At 43.8% G+C, this 16,229-nt stretch overlaps 2 protein-coding genes and 1 long non-coding RNA gene across 4 annotated transcripts in view; 1 reads left to right on the top strand and 2 right to left on the bottom strand.

Annotated features, from left to right (window-relative positions):
- The window catches only part of farp2 (FERM, RhoGEF and pleckstrin domain protein 2), a 51,571-nt gene extending 45,106 nt beyond the window's left edge, over window positions 1–6,465 (bottom strand). The window contains exons 1-2 of one of the 2 annotated variants that reach the window (XM_079506446.1): window positions 6,039–6,465; window positions 5,068–5,307 (exon numbers count right to left, since the gene is read on the bottom strand). In XM_079506446.1, coding sequence (XP_079362572.1) covers window positions 5,068–5,274 — 207 coding nt within the window. In that variant the 5' untranslated portion in view covers window positions 5,275–5,307; window positions 6,039–6,465. The remainder of the gene's footprint in view (window positions 1–5,067; window positions 5,308–6,038) is intronic. The other variant, XM_079506447.1, reaches the window with a different exon arrangement.
- The window catches only part of LOC306926935 (uncharacterized protein), a 347,556-nt gene that overhangs the window by 31,395 nt on the left and 299,932 nt on the right, over window positions 1–16,229 (bottom strand). The gene's annotated exons all lie outside the window — the stretch shown is intronic.
- LOC306926938 lies at window positions 4,859–15,118 on the top strand. Its single transcript, XR_013790458.1, has 3 exons — window positions 4,859–4,988; window positions 13,276–13,401; window positions 15,006–15,118. It is a non-coding gene; the product is annotated as an uncharacterized lncRNA (long non-coding RNA).

Raw genomic sequence — 16,229 nt, 5'->3', positions numbered from 1 at the left:
GCTGCTTTGTTAAATCCGAATGAGGGCTTGTTTCTGAGTCGTCCGTCTAGGCCTAGCCACTGTTTACTTTCAACCTACAGAGTGATGTAGGGGGAGGCCTGGGCAGGGTTGACAGCCGAGCTAGTGGTTGTAATTAGGAACACGAGCAGCATGCCACAGAACTACAGATTAACACTTGAACGGCTGCTATTGCAGAAATAGTTTCTTAGAAGCACGTCGTATATTCCACATCATGCATAAGCCCCAGATTGCCAATGCCAGCCAATTCCTAGGATCTTTGTCTGGTGGCGACGGTCGGTCATCATTTCAGCCAATGATGCCATCAACCCGTTCTTAAGGTCAGTTTTCTTTTTTAAATGTAATTGTAAATCATGAATGACATTACTAGTCCAGTCCCTGATTATTACTCGATACATAAATCATCATACATCACATTCCGGCCAATCACAATTGGCGTCTTCACTTTTCTGTCCTCACTTTTTATCCTCAATACGTACATTGCTCAGCCAATCAAATCATCACTATGGGGTGCTCAGCCAATCATCGCTATGGGGTACACACAGACAAAGCTGGGCATAGGAGGGTCTAGCACCCCTCAAAAACATGCTTAAATAAAGTCTAATGGTGCGTTCACACGGGAAGATGAAACGTCATGTCGCTGGCTTCCATTGACAATGAATGGTAGACTGCATTGTTTAATCTGCCCGTGTGAACGCAACAGGATTCATGTTAAGTCTTTTTGGTGATGCCTCTCTCTGCCGACGGCCCAGTCATTTCAGAGGTTGTCTACTATGGAAGGCGTAGCAATGTGTTGTGAGCTTGTAGATCTACTATTTGCTATTTTACTTGTTTGGGTCCTGGAGACATAAAATGTCTCTCGAGCTAAAAGTAAAATGTTTGGGAATGACTGCTTAAGGGTCATAATGCACGAGGACATTTTTTTTAATTTTAGTCGTCAGAAATTGTATTTATTAAAAGGAGTAGTTCACCCCCCCAAAACAAAATCTAATTTCCTATCAATTACACATCCCATGAAGCCTTGAATTCATTTTATTTATTTATTTTGTGACATTCCTAAGATAATAATTTGATGACTGGCGAACTCAAAGGAGTCTCCTATTGACCAATAAGCCAGTCATCAAATTATTGTCTTAGAAATGTGACAAAAACAAGAAAAGTCTCCATGTTTTTCAGCATAAAGCCGGTCTTTGAAATCGGCTGACCTAACTTCCTGTGGGTCTGCACTCTGCACTCCTCCTGAGAAGTGCCCCTCCCCCCTCCAAGCACTCGGGCTCAAACTCCACTCACTGGACACAAGTTTGGACACAAGTTACAACTGCTTGCTCTGAGCTGCTCTTTTAAACACTGGAGGCTGTCCCTCTGTGCCCCCCATCCCCCTCCTATCCCCAACCCCCTCGGTTGTCAAACTTGCTATTTATGTGCTTGTTTGCCAACGCAGAGCAAAGCCTGGCCTGGGCCGGCTCGGATCCCCTCCCACCGGTGCCCTATACTGTACCACATTCTCACACTGCTAGGTTCCACATCCCACCCTCACTAAGGCCTTTGCGTGTTTTGAGCTTGGACGCGAAGGCCAGCAGAGGGGCTGGCCATGCAGGATAAAAGGGGCCTGTGTTTCCCTGCCCTGAAACCACAAGGCTGAGCTTTCTCCTGTGTCGGGGATGTGGGAGGGTCCTGGAGACACAAGAGCCACACAGGCAAATAATGTTTGCTGTTGATGACGATCATGCCAGTTACCTGCAACAGATGATGGCTCGACACATCAAAGCACGGTGTGATCCGATTTGTTTCCAGTGGTTCACAATTTGTTTTTGAAGCGCACAGCAATGAAACCACGTAATGTGACCTGTGGTCTGCTGTGAGTGTCATTCATTTACAGTCTCTGTACGGTGCCATCTAAAAACGATCAATCGTCCAGAAAAACACACATGTGAGGCCAGAAGACATTCTCACGTACATTTTCTTTTTTGTGAGCCCCATTTCTGCTTCTTCATTAGACAAGTGGAGCATGAGCAGAAAGATATAGGTTCTGGCAGGCAGCAAATGTTGTGAACCAGAGTGCAAGGTAAGTGCCTTGGACAACCCAAAAACCAGGACACACTAAAATCAAGACATGGGCTATATCTTGTGCCTCCCCTTACCCCTAAACTTATTATTATTATTTACCATTTTGAAAACCATTTTAAAATAGTTCATATAGCTGATCTACAAGCTCACAGTGTGTCGATGTAGATCGGCTAGTCGAACTATTTATGGGTTTTTTTAAATAGTAAAAAATGGCAAATAAGTTTAGGGATAAGGGCTAAGGGGTGGCACAAGATAGGGAGGGCCCTAAGAGTCTAAAAATGGGACAGTTCCTCGTTGCCGTTGGCCACAAACCTTCAACAGCATTCAACACTACAATTTTGTATCTATTTTTGCATACAGTGTTCATGGCACAGCAAAAAAAGATTAAATTACAAGCCAGAGGAAAATGAAGTAGGCTATTGCTTAAATCTTTTTTCCTATACATAAGTCATCATGGTCTATGCATATATATAAATGCAAATATAAAAGCAAGCAGAAAGAAACAAGCAGTATTTTGTTTTTTAAGTAACCCAACGTTATCTCATATAGTCCAGTAAATGATAAAGGAGAATGTTCCACAAGCTGGCAAGGAACAGGAAAATGTATTTGGAAGTATGAAAGTATGAAAACCGTGTCTTCTTTTCACTGTCGATATTGTCTGTGTGTTCAGCTCTGCAACGCAGTGTGTCAATAAACAGATAAAAGCTTGTCCTCCCTTGCCAGGCCACAACTCTTCAGACTGAATTAACAGCAACATAAAGCAGGCAGTGGTGAACAACAGAGCTTCTCAGACACCATCTTGCTGTTGGCAAAATGAAGTCTGCCTGCACAGTGACAAAGTGCCCCCCCAATCCCCCCACGTGGCCATTCATTTCCGCCCGTCACCGCTATCGTCTTCACAAGCAGTGCTTACTTTGAAGTGCGTACTTATTGTCCCTATTCTGTGCATGTCATAATATAGGCAAAAGTAGCAGATCTTTTCCTATTCTTCTCGTACAAGCTTGTAGATTGGCAATTTGTTTGCAAAGAGACTTGGGGCTCGATCTTACCCCTTATCCCTAAACTTCGTCATTTTTTACTATTTTGAAAAACATTTAAAAATAGTTCAAATAGCCAATCTACGATCACAACCTGTCGATAGATGAACCATTTTTAAATGTTTTTAAAAATAGTAAAATATGGCTAATATGCTTAGGGATAAGGGGTAAGGCTGATCACAAGATATGGTCCTTGGTGTAGAGGGGGAAAAGGAGTGGACCAAAGTATAGATCCCTGGGGGTCAGTGGGAGACCAAAGTATATACAGTAGGGTTTACTATACCCCCTAGCTCCCCCTTCAACAGCAAACAGAGACCCACTTCCACACAAATTAAAATGTGACTGTCAAGGCCATTAGCATGAGACTTCAAGACAACATATGGTGCATTAGATTATGAAATGTCTGTAGACAGTGCAGAGTCAGCAGTGCACAGTGCTCCCAAACTACAGCTGTCAGAACCACTATTGTTGTGGCTACAGGGGGATTTAGGCCAGAGCAGTTCTTGTATCGACACTAAAGACTAAACTACAGTATTCTCACAGAATAGCAACTACAAGCCCTGTTTCATTACATTTTTTAATTCAAAACCACTGCACCCATTTGTCAGTGTCTCCTTGAGGGTTTATTTAATGCAGAAACTACAGTTTGGGATGCATTTGTCCCACTCGAGAAGGCAGGAAACCTGCTCTGATATAGTGCCTTCCTCATTACTTCCTATTGGTCTTGTGAATGACTCCGGCAACAGCTAAGGAAGTACACACAGACAGAAGTGGAGCTACAGTTTTTTCTAAACCAAGACCTAAGGGATCAACGTTGCACTCTTATTTTCATTCCAAAAGTAGCTGCAAATCTTCAGCAAGTGCAATTTGTTTTTAAAAGCAATTACAGGGGGGGGATGTTGGCCAACAATAAACCCTGAATTAATTCCCTTAAAAGCAGTTTAAGAACACTAGCATCCCTATTCCAGGGCTACGATAAAATGGGGCAAAAGTAGCCAATCTACAAGCTCTCAACGCATCGCAACATGTCGTTGTCAGGTTGTAGAGCAGATATTTTTGGCAAAGATACATTTATTTACTCTAAAGCAAAGAGCAAAAACAGGAGGGGGCTTGTATAGAGCCCTTGAGAATCCAGTCAACAAAGAATAGGGGTTTAATAAGTATTGCCTTTTCACAAATGGGTAATTTAAAAAAATTACCCATTTGGTTCTAGGACTGCATGCTGTTACAGGGGAGGATTTAAGAGAATCCTGTTTATGTTTCGGTCAAGAGAGTTGGACGAGAGTAGGACATAGGGTGGACATAAGTCTTTGGTTTCTGTGGTGGCAAAGATGATGGCCTCAGTACAGCCAGGGGCCACATGAACCGAACCACTATAATATTGTTCTCAGACAGGCAGTGTGCTGTCGGCCCCTTTCATCAAGCCTTAAGTTACATACACTATGGAAAGGACATTACAACAGACTTCAAAAAGAGGTTAGACAATAGGTAATAATGTTCCAACTGGAGCCATTCTCTGCTAAGGGAACAAACCTAACAATTGAATTGAATTACTGTTAAGCAAACAAAGACATTAAAGCAAGGTTTAACCCTGGATGGGATCCGTTTCTCAATCTCAGAAATGGCTAGACATTGGTAGGTGGATACTACATTGGTTCTGAATCTGAGCACAGAGCATTGCCTGAAAACAAATAAAGTGTGGCCTGGTGAGTAGCACTAGGTTGCTGGGTAAGAAGCCTTAAGAAGGAAGGGATTTCAGCACCAAAGCCATGTGGCAGCTGTCACAAGCGAGCCCAAGCCACACGCAAGCAGGGTTGCTAAGGGACCAACCAAAATGATGTCTCCACTCCTCTCTGTTTAATTAAGGTACTACATTTCTCCTTATAACAACAGGAAAAAAGGATAATATAAACTGCAAGTGGGGCTGTTATGAAAATAAACTTACCTCAACGTCATAGAACTCTTGGGTGTCATCCAGCCCCAGCACACGGATTTGTAGTCCACCTCTCACATGAAGGCTTTTGCCCGCACTCGCCATGTTGACACTAAGGTTCTGACCGGGCTCCAAGGTACTGATACCAGCATTGAATTGGGCCCCCAGCCGTGTGCCAGGGGTTTGAATGACTCTGTACAATCCCTCGGTCTCCCCCATTACTGTTCAAAGAAACAGTAAAACACCTCACTCCTGCAAATACAGGGGAGATCATAAGAAAAAAATGTCAAGGGCAGGCCTGGACATTGAGGAATCCATTAGCAAAACGTACGTTTTATTTTGATCATGGTAGTCAAAGGGAAACCTGTTTATCATGCCGTCTGTGTATCAACTTATTTGACAGCGTTGTTGGGCACGATTCAATTAAATAACTTTGACTTCCTCGAATAGGCTAGTTAGTAGGTAGGCTACCACACATACCTTGAAAGTCTCGAGTTAGTGAGCGTGTGAAGCTCATTCAACTTTAGGATGCAGCATAGCCCACAACTTGCTTATTTTCAAAAGTGGACAATCGATGCAATCATGCAGCCACAGGGCAGTGTTTAAAGTATGCACAGAAACTTTCAAAAGCAGACTATAAACAGACCAAAGTGGCAAAAGAATACAAGAAATTAGCGCATTAAGTTCTTGCGTGCAGGCCCTAATCATTACTGGGCCATGTTACGGTTGCGATTAGGCTGCGGCAACGGTTACTTAAATACAATTAAAGAAGTAATCTAAAATCTATCCAAAGTCACGCATGGACCTGGACGTGTATATAAAACACGGTGAAGGTGAGGTACAGAAAGAAAAAAGAATCAAAACTAAAGAAGGCTCATTGGACATTTAAGACTATCGAAGAGAAGAAGCACTGCGTTTACATTCGCAACCTTATTCTTTTCTCTAGAAAAACTGGACGTTAAACTACAAAATAACAATCTTACCTTTGTTTGCCTCGAAACAAAGTCCTAAAACTTCGTACCATCGAAAAGTACTACTCCACTCCGATCCATGGTCGTCGTCAGAATGAGTGAGTGCGCACAGAGACTATTTTGTCATTGGGTAATGCAACCCCTTTCGCCTCACCATTGGTTCAAATGGCATCGGATTGTGCAGGGGAATGAAGATTTACGTTGCTTAATATGGATGTATCATGTAAGATGTGTATGCAAAATAAACTGTTTGTCGAAGTTTTAGAATTTAGATAGATCTATATATCAACATTGTATTTGAGACTACATTTTCAGATTTGTTTTCCATCTATTTATCTGAGTCATCGATCAAAACCAGACAAGCCCATATGCAATAGATTAGCGATGGTTCGGCGTAATGACAGTCATGTTTCAGGGCTAGACCTTGAGGTGTGGATCCAGTAATTCCCAGCCATATCCCCTCCATCAATCATAGCCCATAGATCTAGCCTCGATCGTTCCTAGCCATGGTTCACATGACGCTTATGAGTCATATGTTTAGGCCTACCTCGTTCCCAGCTTTACTCATCATCTGACCTAGTGACCATGTATGCATCTGCACCGGGTTCTTGTAGTAGCTATTCAATCTAACCTTCAATTCACACATTTCTTTATACACAGAGGAAAACAACACGTGAGTTTGGGTTAATTGGGTCTTGCTTGGTGAAGATAGGCTACTTCGCCTGCGTTCCTCCAAATGATCAAATTATGTGTGACTATTACATTATTATTTATTTATTTGTTTATTTATTTGTTTAACTACATCCGCAGTTTGCAACAACAACTTCATAATAGTTGTGTGCACTGAAGAGCTAGTGATCAAGAGGCCTAATGTAAATTACGAGACTTATGTTTGCTTGTTAAACAGCGCCCTCTCCTGGTTTTCATGTAAAATGATTTGCCCCGGCAGCCTATGAACTGTGTAGGCTACAGATAAAATATGTTGCTGTAAGACTGATTGATTGATTGAAGTATTTATTAACAGTTTGTAGAATTGGTACATTTCACATGAAAGCACAACTCAATACAAAGACTGTTACTGTGGACGACACACTGATAAAGCATTACACTTGTTTACAACAGGGTCCACCTTTTTCAATTCATCAGAACATTTAGAGACAAACAAATATACACTTCTATATAAAAAATCACACCCGTGTGAACTGAGTGGTGTAAGGCCTGTCTGACGTAATGAAATCATGTCTGACGTAATGAAATCACACCCGGGTGAACAGGGTGAACATAGCAACCATGCTCATTTTTTCTGCACTAACAAAGCCAGGTGTAGGAAATCATACCCGGGTGAACAGGGTGAACATAGCAACCATGCTCATTTTTTCTGCACTAACAAAGCCAGTTGTAGGAGTGGTTTACACCACTCAAAAAACAGGAAATCATGTAAGGAGGTAAAAAGTGAAAGGAAACATATACAGTACCTAAGGGGGCGAGGGGGATTCAGATTTTACGGGGGGCAGTTTCGAATTTCCCTTTGAGAGCGGTTTTTAAGGAGTCAAGGGATTCGCATGTCTTAATGGCTGTTGGTAGGACGTTCCACATTTTGGTGGCATAGGAGCGAATAGAATTTAGTCCCTTGTTTGTGCCGAATCTGGGTTGAACATGGTTTGTTGAACTCCCTCTGGTGTTGTGTGTGTGAACTTCGTTGACATTAAGGAAGTATTTAGACAGGTACATGCCGTATATCTTGGTGGTGTAGAGAATCTTGTGGACCAGACCCATTGCAAGATGCTGTACTCTGTCGTCAACCCTAAGCCATTCCAGCCTGTCAAAGTGGGCAGGGGTTAGGTGGGTTCGGGGAGTGAGGCCAAGTACTGTACATTACATTACATTACAGTCATTTAGCAGACGCTTTTATCCAAAGCGACTTACAATAAGTGTATTCAACATAGGTAGGGAACAAAAACTACTAATCACCAGAAGTCTTTAGTGCATTTTCTGCAAAAACAAGCAACCAAGAGTATACCTAGCGCTAAGGTAAAAGTGCAATATATCAGCTACCTATTTCCTTAAACAGATGAGACAAAATAGCTAAAACAATTAAGTGTATCGACTAAACAAGATCCAATAAACAATACAACAATAGAAAACAAGCGTTCGTACAACTAGTTAACAACAAGTAGGTCAGGCAGAGAGGAAGGGTAGTGTTTCCTGAAGAGGTGGGTTTTCAACCTGCGGCGAAATATGGGCAGTGACTCTGCTGTCCTAACATCAGTGGGAAGTTCATTCCACCACTGTGGGGCCAGAACAGAAAAGAGTCGTGACCGTGTGGATCGGCCAGAAGGACCCTTGAGTGACGAGGCAATCAGTCGCCCCGAGGTGGCAGACCGAAGTGGTCGGGCAGGGGTGTAGGCATCGACCATAGCCCGGAGGTAGGAAGGAGCTGTTCCTTTCACTGCCCTATAGGCTAACACCAGGGTTTTGAACTGGATGCGAGCCGCTACGGGGAGCCAGTGTAGAGAACGGAGAAGGATGGTTGTGTGGGAGAACTTGGGGCGGTTGAACACCAGACGAGCCGCAGCTTTCTGAACAAGCTCCAGAGGTCTGATGGCAGATGCCGGAGCACCAGCAAGGAGGGAGTTGCAGTAGTCCAGGCGGGAGATGACGAGAGCCTGGATGAGCACCTGGGCTGCCTTCTCCGTGAGGAAGGGGCGAATCCTCCTGATGTTGTAGAGGAGGAATCTGCAGGACCTTGTCACTGATGCGATGTTTGCCGAGAACGTCAGTTGATCGTCCAGGGTCACACCCAGATTCTTCGCAGTCCGAGTTGAGGTCACCACAGCATTATCAATGGTGATGGCCATGTCTCGGTGCGGACAGCCCTTCCCCGGGAGGAACATCAGCTCGGTCTTGTCCAGGTTGAGCTTCAGGTGGTTTGTCGACATCCACTCCGAGATGTCAGCCAGACAAGCAGCAATGCGTGCCTCCACTTGGGTATCAGAGGGGGGGAATGAGAGGATCAGCTGGGTGTCATCGGCATAGCAGTGGTAGGAAAAGCCATGGGAGTGGATGACAGCACCCAGAGATGTAGTGTAGAGAGAGAAAAGAAGAGGACCCAGAACCGAGCCTTGGGGAACCCCAGTTGTGAGCCTGTGTGGTTCTGACACAGACCCTCTCAGCATCACCTGGTAGGAGCGACCCGTCAGGTAGGATGCAAACAGGGAGAGTGCAGAGCCTGAGACACCCATCCCCTCGAGGGTGGAGAGGAGGATCTGATGGTTCACCGTGTCGAACGCTGCAGACAGGTCCAGGAGTATCAGGACGGAGGAGAGAGAGTTCGCTCTAGCGGCATGGAGCGACTCCGTCACTGCCAGCAGGGCAGTCTCTGTCGAGTGACCCACTTTGAACCCAGACTGGTTGGAGTCCAGGAGGTTGTTCTGGTGGAGATAGGAGGACAGTTGTTTAAAGACAGCACGTTCGAGAGTTTTAGATAGGAAGGATAGAAGGGAAACCGGTCTGTAGTTCTTGATCTCAGAGGGGTCAAGTGTCGGTTTCTTCAGGAGGGGGGTGACTCTGGCAGTCTTGAAAGTAGAGGGAAAGTAGCCAGATGTCAGAGAGGTGTTAATAAGGTGGGTTAAGAAGGGAAGAAGTTCAGGTGCAATAGACTGCAACAGAGTGGATGGGACCGGGTCCAGAGAGCATGAGGTGGGGCGACTAGAGGTAACAAGGAGAAGGACCTCGTTAGGGGAGAGGGGAGAGAAGTGGGATAGAAAGGGGATGGGGGGGGGGAAGAGGAGTAGTAGCCTCTTCCCCCCCTGACCACTGACCAGTTTGTTTTGGGAAGTCTGGAGCCTTGTTTTAAGGGCCTTTGACTGTCGAGTGTGACCGTGGACCAGGCTTCTTCACGGCGCCCATCAAAAGTGTGACCGTGGACCCGGCCTCCTCACAGAGCACCACCATGGACAGCTATCATATTATTACAAGGCCTATATCTTAATAATATTCTTATATATTATATATTATCTGACAACATTGCTTGCTTGATTGATTGATTGATTGATTGATTGAAGTATTTATTAACAGTTTGCAGAATTACAGTACATTTCAAGCACACCTCCATACAAAAACTGTTAACTGTGGGACGACACCATAAAGCATTACAATTGTTTACAATAGGGTCCACCATTTTCAATTCATAAGAACATTTAGAGACGTACAAATACAGCATACACTTCTAGGAAATCATCATAAAATGATTTAATCTTAAACTAGAGTCAGCTCTTGACATAGTGGCTCCTATGAAAACAAAAAAGAAACAGAACACCAGATGGATAAATAAGCATACACGTGCAGAATGTCGTAGAGCTGAGCAAGCTTGGAGAAAAACTCACTATCCACCTAGAGATTCTTAAAAAGTCAACAGCTGCCTATAACAAACGTCTGGCAAGGCAGGCATATTTCTCTGGCATTATTAATGAGAACAAGAAAAATGCCAGAGAGAGTACTATTCTCTACCATTGAACGACTTTTAACCCCCCCCCCAGTCCTACAAGCAGTCGTTCCCGGCTTCTAAAGCTAAGTGTAATGAGTTTGCATGCTTTTTTGATAACAAAATTTGTAACATTAGAGCTGATATTATGAATAGTGCTGCTGCTAGCACAAACCCTCAAACAGCAGCTAATGGTGCCAGGGTAGATCTCTCCAGGGGGAGCCTATTGTCATTCTGTGCAATTGATGAAGACGAACTCCGCAAAACCACAGAGATATCACTGATGACATCATCCTCCTGTTCATTGGATACAATTCCCACCACCTTTCTCAAAGAGGTTTTAGACTGTGTGATTGGAGATTGTAAACAGCTCTCTACAATCAGGCGTTTTTCCAGACTCACTGAAGACGGCTGTAGTTAGGCCCTTACTCAGGAAACACAATCTTGATCCCTCTGTGTTGGGTAACTATTGACCTATTTCTAATCTGCCCTATCTGGGCAAGGTTTTAGAAAAATGCATCTTTCATCAATTGGATGTGTTTCTACAGAACAATAAGGTGCATAACAAATTCCAATCTGGCTTTTGGAAAGGTCACAGCACAGAAACAGCACTTGTAAAAGTAATTAATGATCTTAGGGTGTCTGCTGACAAGAAAAATGAGGATAAGACAGAAGTTCTCATAATCGTTTCTAGTGAGCAGAAAGAATCAATAATAAGCAGACTTGGCAACCTGACTGTAGAAAGTAACAGTACAGTAAATAACTTGGGGGTCATTATTGATTCTGAATTGAATTTGAATTCACACATTAATCATGTTACCAAGATTGCCTTTTTTCACCTTAGAAATATTGCACGAATCAGAGCCTATTTGTCATTGGACGATGCAAAAACGCTAATGCACACCTTTGTTTTTTCTCGGCTTGATTACTGCAATGCACTTTTTCTGGACTGCCTAAGAAAACAACTGACAGATTACAACTTGTCCATGCGGCAGCCAGAGCTTCCGGTTGTTTTTAGGATTGATTTTGATATGATATGATATGATATGATATGATATGATATGATATGATATGATATAGTACTTTATTGTCAGTTCACACTGAAATTTGTCTTGCGACCCAGCAGCCAAGTATGCAGAACACATATACACACATTTGACATAACACAGGCAAGAACAAGAACAAGAACAAGGCAATTTACATACATAAAGACATGAAGACAAGAGCAATATCCACCGCTTAGTTTAATTTTTTTTTAAATTATTTTACTTGTTTATAAAGCTACATTTGTGGCAACACAAACATTAAATGCCATAGGCACCTGGATGAGTGGACACCTGGAAGAGTAGACACCTGGATGATTGGGCACCTGGATGACTGGACACCTGGACGAATGGGCACCTGGACAAGTGGGCACCTGGACGAGTGGGCACCTGGATGACTGGGTACCTGGACGAGTGGCCACCTGGACGAGTGGCAACCTGGACAAGTGGGCACCTGGACGAGTGGACACCTGGACAACTGGGCACCCACACAACTGGCCATCTGGATGAGTAGGCACCCGGACAACTGGCCACCTGGATGAGTGGGCACCCGGACAACTGGCCACCTGGATGGCGTGGCGTGGCGCTAGAGCGAGACCGGACTAACGCCGGTCGAGTTTTAGTTGTTACTTGCGCAAGCAGAGCGTGCAAGTAATGTTATTAGTCAGGTGCTACGTTGCGTATGTCCCTTAGCAGCATATGATATGACGTCATATGCTGGCATGGGACATACGGAAGCAGACCGTGCAGGTATGTTTTCCGTCATGCTACGAAGCGTATGTCCCATGACGTGATGAAGATATGTACCAATGCCAGGGTATAATTGGTTTACGATGGTGACGTAATGATGATATGTTTCAGTGTCGGGTGGATTAAAGGGACATACGCATCAAACCACCCGAGTAACCACATTATACCACTAATATATATGATATATATTTCCCCATCCAATTGTCTTTGATTGTTGGGTCCTGTTGGTACCAGCGTTGTGTGATCGCTTTCGTATACTTGTTGCTAAGATCTTGATTCAATATTTGTGCTAAGATCTTGATTCAATATTTGTCATGTGTTAAAACATCTTTGGGAATATTCCATAACAATAAAAAGGAACAAGTCTTAAAACACAGAATAGTCTCCATGGTGGAATGGATATCCTGCCAGTATTTTAGAACATGTTCAGAATATAATTATGAGCATGGTCCGCCTCCTTGTGGCCACACTGTCTCCAGCATGGCTGATCTGTTTTTAGTTGCCTTGATTTAATTTTAGGTGTTATAAACAAAATCGAATTAGATTCTTCCAGCAAACTCAAAATTATCTTAAACTCTACCAAAGATCAAGGAAAAGCATACAGCTCACCTCTACTAACACCACAAACACAACAGGCACCCAACTCTGACTTCAGTAGGCTACCCACCGTAAAAATGAAGCTACTCAAACAGTGAATTGTCACACCAACACAACACAAGGTCAAATAGACATACAATAGACTAACAACTAGTAATAAGTAATACATAAGTACACACGTGTCGACGGTGTCGTGTACCAATACTGACAACTAGTACATGAAATATACACAGAATGACTAGGAACTAGTACATGAAATGCACACATAAATTAGTAACAACTAGTACTTCAAATACACACATGTATGGTAAGATTTTTGCTGCTATCCTTTATAACTCCAACTCTTCATTCTTTATTTTTTTATTTTACTTTTTAGGAGAGAGACGCACAGCAAAGGTAATCGTGAACGGGACTCGAACCCACAACAGGATCACTAAGCCAGCGATCCAGGCCCTAACTCTGTTGTCAGAATGAAGAAAGAATGCAAAGAATGCAAAGAATGGTGAGTAAATGTTCTGCAGTTTAACGAATGACAATAGTACATCAATATATACACAATGACTATCATTCTAGTACAATGTTAGCTATCGATCGCACAAATGGTTGTGAAACCAGAAGAAGCACAACATATCAATGTTCTGTATCTCTATATAACTGTCACACAAGAACACAGAGCAGCCTAGTTCCTTTTGTACGAAGGCGTGGCGCACCAAAAATAGCAGATCTATAAGCTCTACTACTCTAGTAAGTTAGTAAGTAGACCTACAGGCCCGTCAATCCTGCTCTGATTCATTCATTCAGTCCTTTCCAAATCTCGGCTTTCAAGGTAGTTAACAAAAGACCTGATATTCTGTATAATTTCTTTAATTGTTCTCCTTTAATAGTTTATACCAGCTCAGTGGCCTTGTGGTTAGAGTGTCCGCCCTGAGACTGGGAGGTCGTTCAATTTCCAGCCGGGTCATACCAAAGACTCTAAAAATGGGATCCAGTGCCTCCCTGCTTGACACGCATCAAGGGTTGGATTGGGGGTAAGTCCCTGCGACATACTAGCATAATGTCCAGGGGGTGTACTTGTACATCAAGCTGCCTCACGCAGGAGATGGGCTCCTGCCCTATGAGCCTCATGGCTCTGCAAGGCTACTTACTTACTTACTTACTTACTTTAATAGTTACTTTAATAGTTTAATAGTAGTGGCTGTACAAATATTGTTGGGTCCTTTTCACCATGTGCGTGGAGGTGTATGGTGTGGTCCATGTGAGGTTCTTCGAGATGTGTACACCAAGGAATTTGAAGTCACTGGTCCATTTCACTGCAATGCCGTCAAAGGAGGTGGTTCTTCTCTGCTTCTGTCAATGATCAGCTCCTTGGTCTTCTTGACGTTGAGTGAGAGGATGTTCTCATGACACCACTGTCAGTGATCTGAAATCATCTGCATTCTTGATGATCATCGATGATGTTGTACAGTAGCTGCAGTGCATAGCCACCCAGTTGTGTGGGAGGAGAGGGCTCAGCATGTACCCTGGCCATGGGGGGCTGCCGTGTTGAGGGTCTGTAGTTCCGATATGATGCTGCACATTCTCACCACCTCCCACTCCCAGTGACGGCCTGACAGGAAGTCCAGTATCCAGCTGCAAATGGTCAGGTGCACTGTTGCAGACTCAGATCCATGAACTTTGTGTCGAGCTTGGCTATGGAAGCGGAAGCTTGTAAGCCAATGAAATAATTTAATTATGTTCATGTCCATCAATAAGGCACATTTTACACAATGACAATGACCATGTCGGCTAAGAACCAATTCGGTGTAATGACAATATACTGAAAGGTATGGAGGTAAGGTGTGGTGGGGAGAGAGAGAGAGAGAGAGAGAGAGAGAGAGAGAGAGAGAGAGAGAGAGAGAGAGAGAGAGAGAGAGAGAGAGAGAGAGAGAGAGAGAGAGAGAGAGAGAGAGAGAGAGAGAGAGAGAGAGAGAGAGAGAGAGAGAGAGAGAGAGAGAGAGAGAGAGAGAGAGAGAGAGAGAGAGAGAGAGAGAATAGCCTGCTTTAGAAGATGTTGAGAATTTAGATTTAATACAATAACAGCACAGAGACCAGTGTCTGAATTTTCAGATTTATCAACAACAGAGAGGTTGCTGCTGCTACCGTCGTGTACAAAATGCAGTCTGACCCACCACAACCCCACAGACCTCCAGGTGAATGTAATGCACAATCTACATTACAGGTATGTAAAGGTGTATGGATGTGTGTGTGAATAGTTGAATGTACCTGCTCTAATGCATAATCTATGTAAAGTGCTTTGGATAAAAGCACTATATAAATGCACCATTTACACAACATTTATACACCAGACAGTGAACCACACACACCTGCACAGCTACCAGTTCATGCTCTCAGATTCCCAGGCTCCAGAACACTTTTTTGAGAGCATGCAAGCAGAATGCAGAATGGGTGGAAGAAGGAGGATAAAATGATCAGTGATGATGAGACAGCACAGTCACGAGAGAAGCCAATGAGGCAGAGCCACAGCCACTTCTACTGATGCATATATGTGGCACATCGCCACCATGGCCCTGAATATCCAGCCATGACCATTTCCCCCTCCTAGGTAACAATTGTCTTTGTCAGTTAGGCCAAGCCAAAGATTATATCTGAACTGCAAGCTCAATAACACAAAGTGCCATGCAGGCCATTTTTACACAACCCTTTCCTTAGTCTGCGTACTTAATGCTCACAATGCACCGTCTCCACTGTCAGTGGTCATCCTCAATGTTGCAAATTCAAACTGTACATGGGTAACTCCTTCGTCTCCTTGACCTACACGGCCTGTGCTGAGAGGAGAGTGTGATCCTTAACCACCGGGTCTGGGTTAGGGTTGAAGCCATGAATGGGAAACAGAAGGTCCCCGATTCGTGTTCCCCCTGCCTATGTGTTGAAGTGTCCTTGAACAAGACACTTGAAAGTTTAATCCGGGGGAAAGCAGTTTTCAGCTTGTGTCCCCAGTAGTAACCCACTCACCAATCAAAGTCCCACCCCTTCCTCAGGGCCCAGGTTTGATTCTCGGCCCCCGGCTATACTGTATGTGTGACGTGTCCGTGAGCAACACTTAACCCCCCCCCCCCATGCCTTGGGGACTTACCCATGTTTTTTGAGTGGTGTAAACCACTCCTACAACTGGCTTTGTTTGTTGAGTGGTGTAAACCACTCCTACAACTGGCTTTGTTTTTGAGTGGTGTAAACCACTCCTACAACTGGCTTTGTTTGTGTAGAAAAAATTAGCATGGTTGCTATGTTCACCCGGGTGTGATTTCATTACATCAGACATGATTTAATTAC

Source organism: Electrona antarctica (assembly GCF_951216825.1).
Source record: "Electrona antarctica genome assembly, chromosome: 7".
NCBI lineage: Eukaryota > Metazoa > Chordata > Actinopteri > Myctophiformes > Myctophidae > Electrona > Electrona antarctica.
This window is presented reverse-complemented; position numbering and strand designations above follow the sequence as displayed.